Source organism: Bufo bufo, chromosome 5, assembly GCF_905171765.1.
Source record: "Bufo bufo chromosome 5, aBufBuf1.1, whole genome shotgun sequence".
In the NCBI taxonomy this organism is placed as follows: Eukaryota; Metazoa; Chordata; class Amphibia; order Anura; family Bufonidae; genus Bufo; species Bufo bufo.
The window spans coordinates 112,963,342-112,976,585 of NC_053393.1; the positions used below are offsets into that span (position 1 = coordinate 112,963,342).

The 13,244-nt window shown below is 43.9% G+C and overlaps 1 protein-coding gene across 2 annotated transcripts in view; it reads left to right on the top strand.

The window, feature by feature from the left end:
- Nucleotides 1–13,244, top strand: part of PREX2 (phosphatidylinositol-3,4,5-trisphosphate dependent Rac exchange factor 2) — a 430,245-nt gene that overhangs the window by 103,843 nt on the left and 313,158 nt on the right. For both annotated transcript variants that reach the window (XM_040432527.1, XM_040432528.1), the window contains exons 5-6: nucleotides 2,598–2,699; nucleotides 3,519–3,680. In XM_040432527.1, the coding sequence (XP_040288461.1) occupies nucleotides 2,598–2,699; nucleotides 3,519–3,680 (264 nt within the window). The remainder of the gene's footprint in view (nucleotides 1–2,597; nucleotides 2,700–3,518; nucleotides 3,681–13,244) is intronic.

A 13,244-nucleotide genomic window follows, 5' to 3' on the forward strand; every position in this document is an offset into this window, starting at 1 on the left:
AGCATATTAGGGTTGACTCATGCAGATCAAAATGATACCTGTCATGTGAATATCAGATGGAGTGTTCCCCACAAAAAAAGGCTTTTATTCTTTATGCAAATAAGAGCTTCAGTGCTCCAGAGGGCAGGGCTTAGCCCTTTGTGCAACTCAGCTTCTCAACTTTCCAGGGCGCATCGTGCCCCTCAGTGCATAGAAGCCCTCATTTGCATAAAAAGGTAGTGAATTTCACCTGTACCTGTAGTTTTTGGTGGGACCGACCAAAAATCTGTATGTTCAGCTGGGAGATAAGACGTCACCAGAAGGGTCTGGCGGTGGCTTTCTCCACTTTCCCTATTGACTGCACAAACAAGCTCGGCTGAACCGAAAGTGTATGTGCATGAGGAAGTCGGTAGGGATCAGGGGCGGACTGGCCATATATCCCAGACAAGCCTTCCTCCTGCTGGGTCAGTATTTTATGCGGCACTGTGTATTTAGTTCTGCTGGGGCAGTATTTTGTGTTGCACTGTGTATTTAGTTCTGCTGGGGCAGTATTTTGTGTGGCACTGTGTATTTAGTTCTGCTGGGGCAGTATTTTGTCCGGCACTGTGTATTAAATTCTGCTGGGGCAGTATTTTGTGCGGCACTGTGTATTTAGTTTTGCTGGGGCAGTATTTTGTGTGGCACTGTGTATTTAGTTCTGCTGGGGCAGTATATTGTGCTTCACTGTGTATTTAGTTCTGCTGGGGCAGTATATTGTGCTTCACTGTGTATTTAGTTCTGCTAGGGCAGTATTTTGTGCGGCACTGTGTATTTAGTTCTGCTGGGGCAGCATTTTGTGTGGCAGTGTGTAGTTGGTTTTGCTGGGGCAGTATTTTGTGTGGCACTGTATACTTAGTTCTGCTAGGGCAGTATTTTGTGCTGCACTGTGTATTTAGTTCTGCTGGGGCAGTATTTTGTGCGGCACTGTGTATTCAGTTCTGCTGGGTCAGTATTTTGTGCTGCACTGTGTATTCAGTTCTGCTGGGGCAGTATTTTGTGCGGCACTGTGTATTAAGTTCTGCTGGGGAAGCATTTTGTGCGGCACTGTGTATTTAGTTCTGCTGGGGCAGTATTTTGTGCTGCACTGTATATTTAGTTCTGCTAGGGCAGTATTTTGTGCTGCACTGTGTATTTAGTTCTGCTGGGGCAGTATTTTGTGCGGCACTGTGTATTCAGTTCTGCTGGGTCAGTATTTTGTGCGGCACTGTGTATTCAGTTCTGCTGGGGCAGTATTTTGTGCTGCACTGTGTATTTGGTTCTGCTGGGGCAGTATTTTGTGCATCACTGTGTATTTAGTTCTGCTGGGGCAGTATTTTGTGTGGCACTGTGTATTTAGTTCTGCTTGGGCAGTATATTGTGCTTCACTGTGTATTTAGTTCTGCTAGGGCAGTATTTTGTGCGGCACTGTGTATTTAGTTCTGCTGGGGCAGCATTTTGTGTGGCAGTTTGTAGTTGGTTTTGCTGGGGCAGTATTTTGTGTGCCACTGTATATTTAGTTCTGCTAGGGCAGTATTTTGTGCTGCACTGTGTATTTAGTTCTGCTGGGGCAGTATTTTGTGCGGCACTGTGTATTCAGTTCTGCTGGGGCAGTATTTTGTGCAGCACTGTGTATTTGGTTCTGCTGGGGCAGCATTTTGTGTGGCAGTGTGTAGTTGGTTTTGCTGGGGCAGTATTTTGTGTGGCACTGTATATTTAGTTCTGCTAGGGCAGTATTTTGTGCTGCACTGTGTATTTAGTTCTGCTGGGGCAGTATTTTGTGCGGCACTGTGTATTCAGTTCTGCTGGGTCAGTATTTTGTGCGGCACTGTGTATTCAGTTCTGCTGGGGCAGTATTTTGTGCAGCACTGTGTATTTAGTTCTGCTGGGGCAGTATTTCGTGTGGCACTGTGTATTTAGTTCTGCTGGGGCAGTATTTTGTGCTGCACTGTGTATTTAGTTCTGCTGGGGCAGTATTTTGTGTGGCACTGTGTATTTAGTTCTGCTGGTGCAGTATTTTGTGTGGCACTGTGTATTTAGTTCTGCTGGTGCAGTATTTTGTGCTGCACTAAAGTATTACTGGTCCTGCATTCCAAATTTAGACCCGCCTTCAACATGGGGCCACCTTTAGGTGTTTTCCAAGGCCACATTAAGATCCTAGTCTTCCCCTTGTAGAGATAGCTATGGGCCGACAGCAATTGAAGGCATATCAGCACCTTCAGTGTCATAGCATTCCTGGCATGATATTCATGAAACAAGAAGCAGAATATGAACGGTGTCATAGGTCCCTCCTAGATTTATGGAATTGCAAAAGGTCCTGCCAAGCAATCTATAGGGAAGAACTGCAATACCTTTTCAATCTCTTGTTAGATATTCATAGCAGAACAGACCTAAATTTGAGTTGAGTCTTCTTGTAGACGATAAACACATTCCTTTTAGCATTTGTTAGCAAATAGTTGCTGTTTGACCAGTAAACCACATATAAACATGAAAGCATCCTGCAGACACACATTGCAGACGCCCACGGTTTAATATCACAGCATGGAAAAAGTGTATGACGAGGCAAAGATCTGCCCTAAAACCCAATGTGTTTGTGCTTTCAGAACTGCATGCTTCTCGGTGGACGGAAAAACACAGATGTTCCACTGGAAGGATATTTGGTTGCCCCAATACAGAGAATATGCAAGTACCCGCTTCTTTTGAGAGTAAGTACGCATTGGTTGCCAGGGGATAACGTTAGGCGCCTGAAGCATGCCGCTCAGTGGATTTAAATCTCTTTCATGCAATCATCACTTCCCTTCTTTTAAAAGGCTGGGTATTATGCTGAGCAAAACTTGGCACAAAGGGTTACCATCTAGCAGCGACCATTGTGGTGCAGTCTCATAAATGCTAAGCACACCTTATATTCAGTTTCTTAATATGCATGCCCTGCATACACCTTGCCCATATGGACTGTGCATTTTAACATTTTTTCTACGTAAAATTTACATTTCTATAGTTCATAGATTAAATAATCGGATTTGGGTGTTTTTTTTTAATGCCATTTTTGACGCAATTTTTAAGCCCAAAGAAGGCCAGCTCCAGATGTTGCATGTAAGTCTATGGGAAACTTTAAACACAGGACAGGCATTTTTGTGATGGCGTCTTTTCACCCTTGAGATGCGTTTTTGTGTCAGTGGCATTTTTTTTTTTATCGTAGAATACTCTGGGTCTGGAATTGTTTGAGGTGTTTTTGACCCCAAAACACCATAAACAAAACATTGCGAAGCAAGTCTAAGGGTATGATCACACAGCAGATTTTGATGTGGTCAAAATACGCTACATGTACTGTAACAGAAACCACCGTCTACCAGACCATTACAATATTTCATTTTCTGCATCATTTTATGTCCTATATCTGGATTTATGGAACATTTTCCAACATTATACTAGTCCTTCTAGGGCCAGTATAGGGTATTTTTGGAATTCAGGAATATTATACTACAGATGTAGACGCGCTAATGTTTTCATTAATTTCCCAACAGGAGTTACTGAAGAGGACTCCGAAGAGACACAGTGATTACATGTCTGTAGTGGAGGCTCTGCAGGCAATGAAGGCGGTATGCTCCAACATTAATGAGGCCAAGAGACAGATGGAAAAATTAGAAGTGCTTGAGGAATGGCAGAGCCATATAGAGGGATGGGAGGTGAGTCATGCACTAATAGTATTACCAGTATCACACTGCATAAAGTCATATATTAGTTTTATGAAGGTTATTTTTAATCATCATCATCATCTCCTAGAGCAACACAAACCTAGAAAACAGCCCCATTCATTACTAGTGTCATTTGTACCTTTGCATTAAAACATTTTTTTCATGCATTAAATAGTTTTTCTCATCACAGACATTGGTGATATATGGTTAGGAATGCTATCAATGTCTGATCGGAGGGGAATTAACTTTTGTCACTTTGTAACTGATTGCTTGAACAAAGTGACATATTTGGTGTTTGCTCTGCTAAGATGTCATTTTAACCCTACACTGCCAAACTAAGCAGGCGAGTGTCGGTAGATATGAGCGAATTTCATGAAAATTAGATTCGTCCGGCCCGCCGAATTTTCCAAAAAATATTAGGTTCGATATGAATTTATTTGTGGCAAATCGCGTTAAAAAACAGCTATTTCCTGGCTGCAGAGAGCCTTTATAGTGGTGTAGAACACTGTGCCTTGTAGTTACATGCATAGGGATTCTGCTATGGTAGTGAAATAATACTGTGAGTCCGTATGACATGTAGATGACAGGCGTCGCTCTTAGAATCACAGCACACTTCATTTATTTGGGCAGTTACGGGGCCAAAACTGACCATATAACTCAAGTGCGAACTCAGCCTTACAGGTCAATGTTAGCGTCAAGAAGAAGCGCACTCCTTTTACACCGTCGTCAGCTGATTCCACATAGATGTCTACAGAACCTGTTCTATTAAACGCTTATACAAGTAGAGCCCACGGAGTGGGTGTCAGCAGTAAGTTTGTGTTGACTTCACTGATTATTTTGCCCTTCCTCTGATCCATCAGAACAATAATCCCCAAAAAACGGATCCTGTCTGTGGAGCATCCGCCTTCACTCGGTCAGCAATAGTGTTGATCGAGCACCAAGGTTCTTGTGTGCTCGAGTCAATGGGAGAACCCCAAGCACCCCCTGCTCTGAAGAGGGGAGGGTGTCGGGACTCTAGTTTGGCTTAGGAGTCCCTGCTCTGACTCCATATATAGCTATATCCATATATGGAGTCAGTGCTTGGGAACACTCCAGTGTATTTAAATCTAATTTCTGAAAAGTTTATGCTTGGATTTGAACTACCAACATTGTACATTAGAGGCAAGGACCTTATCTATCTGCTAAACTGTGTCAGAAAAACCTTATAGTAGTTTCTGATGTAGTGAAAATTCCTATTCAGCAGAAGACTTATTTTATATTTCTGTGCAGGTTAACATATAGCTGCATAGTGTAGTGATTAATGTCCTTGCCTCTAATGTGCAAGGTAGGGAGTTTTGAATCGTGGCAGAAACTGTTATATATGTATATTTTTTGGCCATAATATATTTACATACGGTATATAGATAAAATCTTACTTCTGATATATATGAATGCATAATATTTGGGAAACTGCTACTGATGTTTTTAGCTCTAATATATTTAAATGTATTATTATATATTCTAAATATATGTAAATATATTATGGCTAAAAACTTATATATAAATGTTTGAGCAGGGATTCAAACTCCCTACCTTGTACATTAGAGGCAATGACATTAATCACTACACTATCAAGCTACATGTTAACCTGCACAGAAATATAAAATAAGTCTTCTGCTGAATAGGAATTTTCATCAGAAACTACTATGAGGTTTTTCTGACACAAATTAGCATTCAGCTTTATAGCTGAGTGGATAAGGTCCTTGCCTCTAATGTAGGGGGTTGGGAGTTCAAATCCTGGCAGAAACTTTATAAAAATAGATGCTAAATTACATTTAAATACACTGACTCGAGCACACGCGGTGTTGCCGAGCATGCTCGATCAACACTAGTCAGTGTTGCTAAAGCCCAAAAAAACAGGAGTGGATCCAAAACAGAGATGACACGTGAATGGAATATTTGCATGTCTTCTGTGTTTTGTACCCACTCCTGATTTTGGCTACCAAATCATAAGAAGATTCTGGGACCATGTCGTGGAGGCCTTACAGCTGTTACATAGACAGATCAGAAGAAGGGTCAAATAAATGATGATGTCAGACAGGCCAAAAGGCAAAATTGTGGCCCAGTCATGAAGTGGGGAGGGTGGGAACAGCATGAGAAGTCCACAGAGTGGTCCTAAGACATAGTGGTGAGGTGGAAGCAGCATGAGGAGACCACAGAGTGGCCTAATGACAGAGTCTAGAGGTGGCAGCAGCATCAGGAGGAGGACACATAGTGGCACAATGACAGAGTGTGGAGGTGGCGGCAGCAGCAGCATCAGGAGGAGGCCACAGTGTGGCACACTGACAGTGTGGTGTTGGCAGGAGCATCAGGATGCCACAGAGTGGCATAGTGACAGAGTGTGGAGGTGGCAACAGCAGAGGCATCAGGAGGAGGCCACAGGGTGGCACAATGACAGTGTGGAGGTGGCAGCAGCATCAGGAGGCCATAGAGTGGCACAATGACAGAGTGCGGAGGTGGCAGTAGCAGCAGCATCAGGAGGATGCCACAGGGTGGCACAATGACAGTGTGGAGGTGGCAGCAGCATTAGGAGGCCACAGAGTGGCAAGGTGACATAGTGTTGAGGTAGCAGTAGCATCAGGAGACCAAAGAGTGGCAAGGTGACATAGTGTGGAGGTAGCAGCAGCATCAGGAGACCACAGAGTGGCAAGGTGACATAGTGTTGAGGTAGCAGTAGCATCAGGAGACCAAAGAGTGGCAAGGTGACATAGTGTGGAGGTAGCAGCAGCATCAGGAGACCACAGAGTGGCAAGGTGACATAGTGTTGAGGTAGCAGTAGCATCAGGAGACCAAAGAGTGGCAAGGTGACATAGTGTGGAGGTAGCAGCAGCATCAGGAGACCACAGAGTGGCAAGGTGACATAGTATTGAGGTAGTAGCAGCATCAGGAGACCACAGAGTGGCAAGGTGACATAGTGTGGAGGGGGAAGCAGCATCAGGAGACCACAGAGGGGCAAGGTGACATAGTGTGGAGGTGGCAGCAAAATCAGGAGACCACAGAGTAGCAAGGTGACATAGAGTGGAGGTGGCAGCAGCATCAGGAGACCACAGAGTAGCAAGGTGACATAGAGTGGAGGTGGCAGCAGCATCAGGAGACCACAGAGTGATCCGGTGACAGAGTGTGGAGGTGGGTGGCAATACCAGTACCAGCTGAAGATGGTGGGTGAAAGAAGGAGCACTTGGCATCAGATATGTGGCATCAGGCGGGTGGCAGCATCAGAATAGTAGCTGAGGAAGGTAGCCAGAAGAAACCGGTCTCTTTTGTCAAAGTGTTGGTGTGGCACCATGGATGATCTAGTCTGATGAATCAGGCATTGGTGGGTAGAAATCCTGGCTGATCCTGGCTGATTCATCTTGACAAATGTCAGTCTCTCTTCATTTTGGGTGGACAGGCAAGTTCTTCTTGGGGTAGCTATGGCCCCCGAAGCACTAAACACCCCCTCTGATGACACACTACTGGCCGGGCAGGATAGCTTTTCCAGGGCAAACTCTGACAGTTGCGGCCATAAATCCAGTTTGGCTGCCCAGTAGTCCAGCGTATCTTCAATGTGGGGTGGCAGGGTGCTGTCGAAGTATGCCACCACCTGCTGGTTCAGGTCCTGCTCCAGGTCTAGCTGCTGCTGCTGGGGAGTAGTTTCTTCACTAGGCGAGTGAAGAAAGCTGCTCATCAGCGACTCTAGACTCCAGTTGCTGCTGATGGAGCTGGAACTGCTCCTACCCCCCCACCATGCCACAGCAGCCACAGCAGCCTAAAAAAGGCCGCCAACAAAGGTCCAACAAGGAGGAGAGCCAGAAGTCATCCCTCTGCCGAATGGTGACAATTCGGCTGTCACTACGCAAGCAAGTGAGCATGCATCGGGCCATTTATGTAAGTGACTCGGAAGGACTCCCTGCCTCCATCTCCACTGCATACTGCCACGGTGTGTCTGGGTCCTCTGCCTCGTCTTCCTCATCGCCCTGTAGCTCCTCTTGCTGCTCTTGCTACTCCTCTCCTGTCACCTGTGTATAAAAACCACCCATTTCGCTACACATTGCTTGTGCTCCAACGTCCTCCTTCTGCTCCTCCAGTTCAGCCCCCACAGGGCTCATGTGGTTGTGAGATCTAGGCACCACATCTCCAGGCCCCTGACCAGCATCTGTTCCAGGCCATGAAGCAATGCAATGACGTTGTTCATCCCGTAGTTCTAGCAACTGAAAAATAACATGGCCTTCTCAAAGGGCCTGAGCAAACGGCAGGTGTTACGCATGAGCTGCCACTGGCTGACATCGAAGTTACACACGGGAGTACTCCTGTCCGCTTGGATCATCGAGAAATCGTTTATGGCCTTTCTCTGTTTGTATAATCGGTCCAACATATGGAGGGTGGAATTGCAACAGGTGGAAACGCGCATATCAGCCTATATTGGGGATGCTGTTCTGACGCTGCAGCTCAAGGAGGGTGTGCTTTGCATTGTACGAGTTGCTGAAGTCCATGCAAAGTTTCCTTGCCATTTTTAGGATGTCTTGCAGATGGGTGGAAGACTTTAGGAACCGCTTGGAAACCAGATTGAACACGTGTGCCATGCAGGGCGCATGGCTCAGCCCTCCTTGACACAACGCCGACACCAAATAGCAAATAGGCCCTTACTTTTTTTCACTTATACACGCCACAAAAGGCTTTAGAACATATAACTGCATCTCTGAACGGCAAATAGGCCCTTACTTTTCTCCACTTATACACGCCAAAGAGGGCTTTAGAATATTTAACTGCACCGTTGAACGGCCAATAGACCCTTACTTTTTTCCACTTATACATGCTACAAAAGGCTTTAGAACATATAACTGCACTGCTGAATGGCAAATAATATATATATTTTTACCACTAATACTTTACAGCGCTGTAAAGCACCCTACGCCCAAAGAAGTACAGAAGCTTCTTTGGAGCGTATTGTCGCACGTTCGTGCCCATAGACTTCAACGGAAATCTCTTTCATTGGACACCTCATTGTAGACATGGATGTTTTTCATTGGACGCCTCTGTGGTCAATCGCAAGAACGCGCGTACGAGCGCGTTTCCTATTTACAAAAACGCGCTGTAATATGCCCCGAAAACGTCCGACAAAAACGCGCTTATCAAATACGCTTAAGTGTGACCCAGGCCTCACAGCGGCTGCACAAGATTTTATTTAACTCGGAGAACCCCTTTAATATCTAATCAAAGTATAGGACCTACTGTATCTGTGTATTCAAAAATGCCATTGTAGCTACTCTGGGATTACATCATTTTCCATTTAAGAAATATTTGGACCTAATTCTATAGAAACATTTTTTTATTTGTTTTGAATTAATGAATTAATAAATAAACAAACAAACAATAAATAAATACATGTAACTTTAAACAAACAAAACATGAACCAAACAAAAGTAACAGTTCACTATTATTTATGAAGTGGTATAGTTGTTACTTATTTATTTCTGTTTTTGCATGATGAATTTTGGGGACTTGTATGTCACACAATAGTGAAATTGTCTTTGATGGATTTCTGTCATCAGAAATTCTGTTATGTAGCTGACTGACATTAGCGATGTGCTAATGTCAGTCAGCTACATAACATTGTGATTTATAATTGTGTCCCTGCCGCTGTTCTCCTAAAAAAAAACACTTTTAACATATACTAATGAGCCTCTAGGTTCTATGAGGGCGTTGATTTCAGCACCTAGAGGCTCGGTCTACGAACCATTTAGCATGCCCAGGTCCTCGATTTAGCACGCCCAGGTCCTCTTGAGTGACGTCCAACTTCTCCTGATCGGCGAAGAAATCCCGCGCCTGCACCTTCCCGTTTTGTATTCGGCGCAGGCACAGTGAGTGAAGAACGCGCTCCTGGTGCCGGCATCCTCACTATGGTGATCAGGAGAAGTCGGACGTCACTCAAGAGGACCTGGGCGTGCTAAATGGAGGACCTGGGCGTGCTAAATGGTTCGTAGACCGAACCTCTAGGTGCTGATTCAACGCCCTCATAGCACCTAGAGGATCATTAGCATATTTTAAAAGTGTATTTTTTGGGAGAACGGCGACAGGGACACAATTATACATCACACTGTTATGTACTGCTGACATTAGCACATCGCCAATGTCAGTCAGCTACATAACAGAATTTCTGATGACAGAAACCCTTTAATAACCAAAGCTCCTCACCATTGTATCACATTAGGCTCTGTTAAATAAACATCTGCTTTTCAGTTGTGCTTCAGAAAGTGGCATGAAGAAACAAAGCGATTTCCTACCAGAAGGAAATGTTTAATGGGGGGCATGGCTTTACAGGGAATAGAAGGCGTTATTTTTAGAACCAGTGAGGATCAAAGCCTGTCTTAAATTCCCATTGCTAACAATATAGTGAGACTCTTTATGAGCATGAACAACCTGGCAACAAGTTACCATCTGCTGACATATAACCCTCTCCCCCGTGAATAGTCTTACACTGCTGGACCCCCCCATGGTCAGCTCTATAGCGACTATGATCTAACCTACCTACCTGCTCATGGAGAAATGCACCTTCCTACACTATAAGAGATAAGAAGAGAATAAAATATCTGATCCAGTAAACACAATTGATTTTAAAAAAAATCCTTGCAATGTAGACATTGTGTAGCAGCAGTAAGGAGTGACCCATACAGTTTTTGATGCAGTTTTTTGGATATAGAATAGAGAAGTATCAACCTTTTCTTTACTTTTCAGTATGCTTTTCCTTCTTTTTGGATTGGCTTTGGTCCAACAAAATGCATCAATAAGTGATAGAAAAAGTAAAATTTTTATCTCAACATAGGTTATATCAGGGTTGGGCAACCTCCATCATTCCTGACACCGACTTTAAAAAATGGCACAAAAATTGCAACAAAACCTACATGTGAGAATCCAACCTAAAGGCTTGTATATGTTTTTTATATATTTTATTATTTCCCAAAAAATCTGTATGGAATCTCAACCTCATTAAAGTTAGTTGACTCCTACCTTGTGCTAGGATCCGTTCCAGTTCTGGTAAAAAAAAAAAATTATTATTTTTTTTTTTAAATGTGAACTGCAGGTTTGATCTCTAAGTAGTTATCTGGATGTCATATGGAATTCTCATCTATTATTGATAGCAATTGATCTGGATTCAACCTACGATTCTACTTGTGTATTTGAATTTGCTGCCTGATCCATAGTATGCAGTGCACAAGGTTTATATAATGTTAAAATGCATTAGACACTGATTTATATAAAATTATCTATACGACATGTCAGCTTTTTGATATATCACTTCAGTATGACCTAAGACTGCATTTCAAAAGAGTTTTTTGACGCCAGTCAGTCGATTTAAACTGATTTTAACTGGTTTAGGAATTTGATTTTCTGTTCTCATACATTTCTGAAATGAAAGTACTCCTTTAAGTAGTGGGATCTTTCCAATAATAAAGATACAATACTGCAAAGAAGTTAATTTCCCTACCACTATCTGGCATATCTATCAGCAAACTGTAGGATTCCTGCAATCTACGTTTAGGGTATGGCCACATTTTCTGCTGCAGATTTGTCCCAGATTTTGCTATGCATTTGTCATGGATTTCACCTTATGCTTTGCAGTGATGAAACCCGCTGTGGAAATCTGCAGCATAAATTGACATGCTGCAGGTTTATAATCTACACCGCAGATCAGTTTACATTGCACATTTTTTTCCGTGGTGGATGAGAGTTCTTAAAGGGGTTATCCAAAACTATGTAATGCTCCCCCATATGCTGAGCCCCTCACAATGAATATACTTACCTGGCTCCCCGCTCCCTGCGCTAGGGAGGCTCGTTCCCGTCCCCGCCTGCCATTACCCCCCCCCGACACCGGATGTTTTCATCCACGTACGGGAAGAAGCAGCAGCGGCGGTGTGGGGACCAAGAGCGGCACAGGGAGCAGGGAGCCAAGTAAGTATATTCATTGTGAGGGGCCCAACATATGGGGGGGAATTTTATAGTTTTGGATAACCCCTTTAAAATCTCATCCACATGGTTGGTACTGTAAAACGCTGTGTATTTGCCACAACAATGCAAAAAAATCCACAGCTTATCCATCTTGTGTGGGTATACCCTTAGGTAATGGTCAGGTTTTCTGATGCCATTTCTGAAGCCAAAATCAGTTGTGCGTCATAAAAGGAGAGAAACTATTACGGGCACATTTTACTTCTCTTTAATCCACTTTAATCAAAAACTGCATAAAAAACCTGAAAGTTGTCTCTACCCTTAGAGCAGAAGACCTTTAGCTGAACCTCCTGCATTCTGCTGCTGAGGTGACAGGAAACCTATAGGGAAACTGAATTCTCTTCCTTTCCCAGTGATATAAATACTTTGGAGCAGATTTAGTAACCCTGTAGGTGGTGTAAGCTTAGACCGGCTGTCCAGACCTGCCCCAGATTTATAACAGGGGCTCAGGCTGGATAATAAATCTGGTGTAGGGACAGACACTTTTGTCTGACTCTATACAAAGTATTGATTAGTTTGAGACAGAATTATACACCAAATCTGAGAAGAAATTGTGGCTAGGGATGAACTAACATGAACCTCATCGGGTTCGGGTAGTGAAGGAATTCCGTTATAATGGAATTCGATGATGGAATGCAAAACGGAAGCCTTTAAGAGGCATTCATTTTTGATCCGTTATGCAGGACTGAAAACAAAGTCCTGCATAACGGAAACCAGACGGATCCATCATGCTTGGCCTTAGACTTCTATTATGACGGATCAAAACAGAATGCCTCTTAAAGGCTTCCGTTTTGCATTCTGTCATCGAATTCCATTATAACGGAATTCCTTCACTACCCGAACTCGGTGAGGTTAGGGTTCACTCATCCCTAATTGTGTTGTAAAACAGCGCATCTTGGGCCACACCTCTTTCCAAGGAAGTTATTTCCCTTCCTGTTAAGCCCTGCCCCTTTTGAATGAGTTGAAAAATATTGGGATAGCCCTAATTGCACCTAATTGCTTCGGTTTGCCCACTTTTTAGACAGGTTTTAGGCACAGACACATTGTTGCAATGGCAATTTAGAGACGCTGCTTTCCCGTGAACACAGGCACCAGCTTCCTGTGTGTGAATTACAGGGCCGGCTCCAGGTTCATGTGGGCCCTTGGGCGATAAATCTCAGTGGGCCCCCTTGTGGCATTTTTTTTTCCTTTACATGTACCCCTGTGACTCCCACACCATATAATGACCCCCAGTGGCCCCCATACAGTATAATGACCACCAGTGGCGCTTCACACAGTATAATGCCCCCCAATGCCCCCACACACAGTATAATAACCCCCAAGTAGCCCCCCACACAGTATAATGACCCCCAGTGGCCCCCCACACAGTATAATGACCCCACAGTGGCCTTCCATTCAGAATAATGACCCCCCAGTGGCATCCACACTGGGGGTTATACTGTATGGAGGGGGCACTGGGTTTCATTTTACTGAATGGAGGGTCATTGGGGATCATTATACTAAATGGGGGGAACTGGGGTCATTATACTGTGT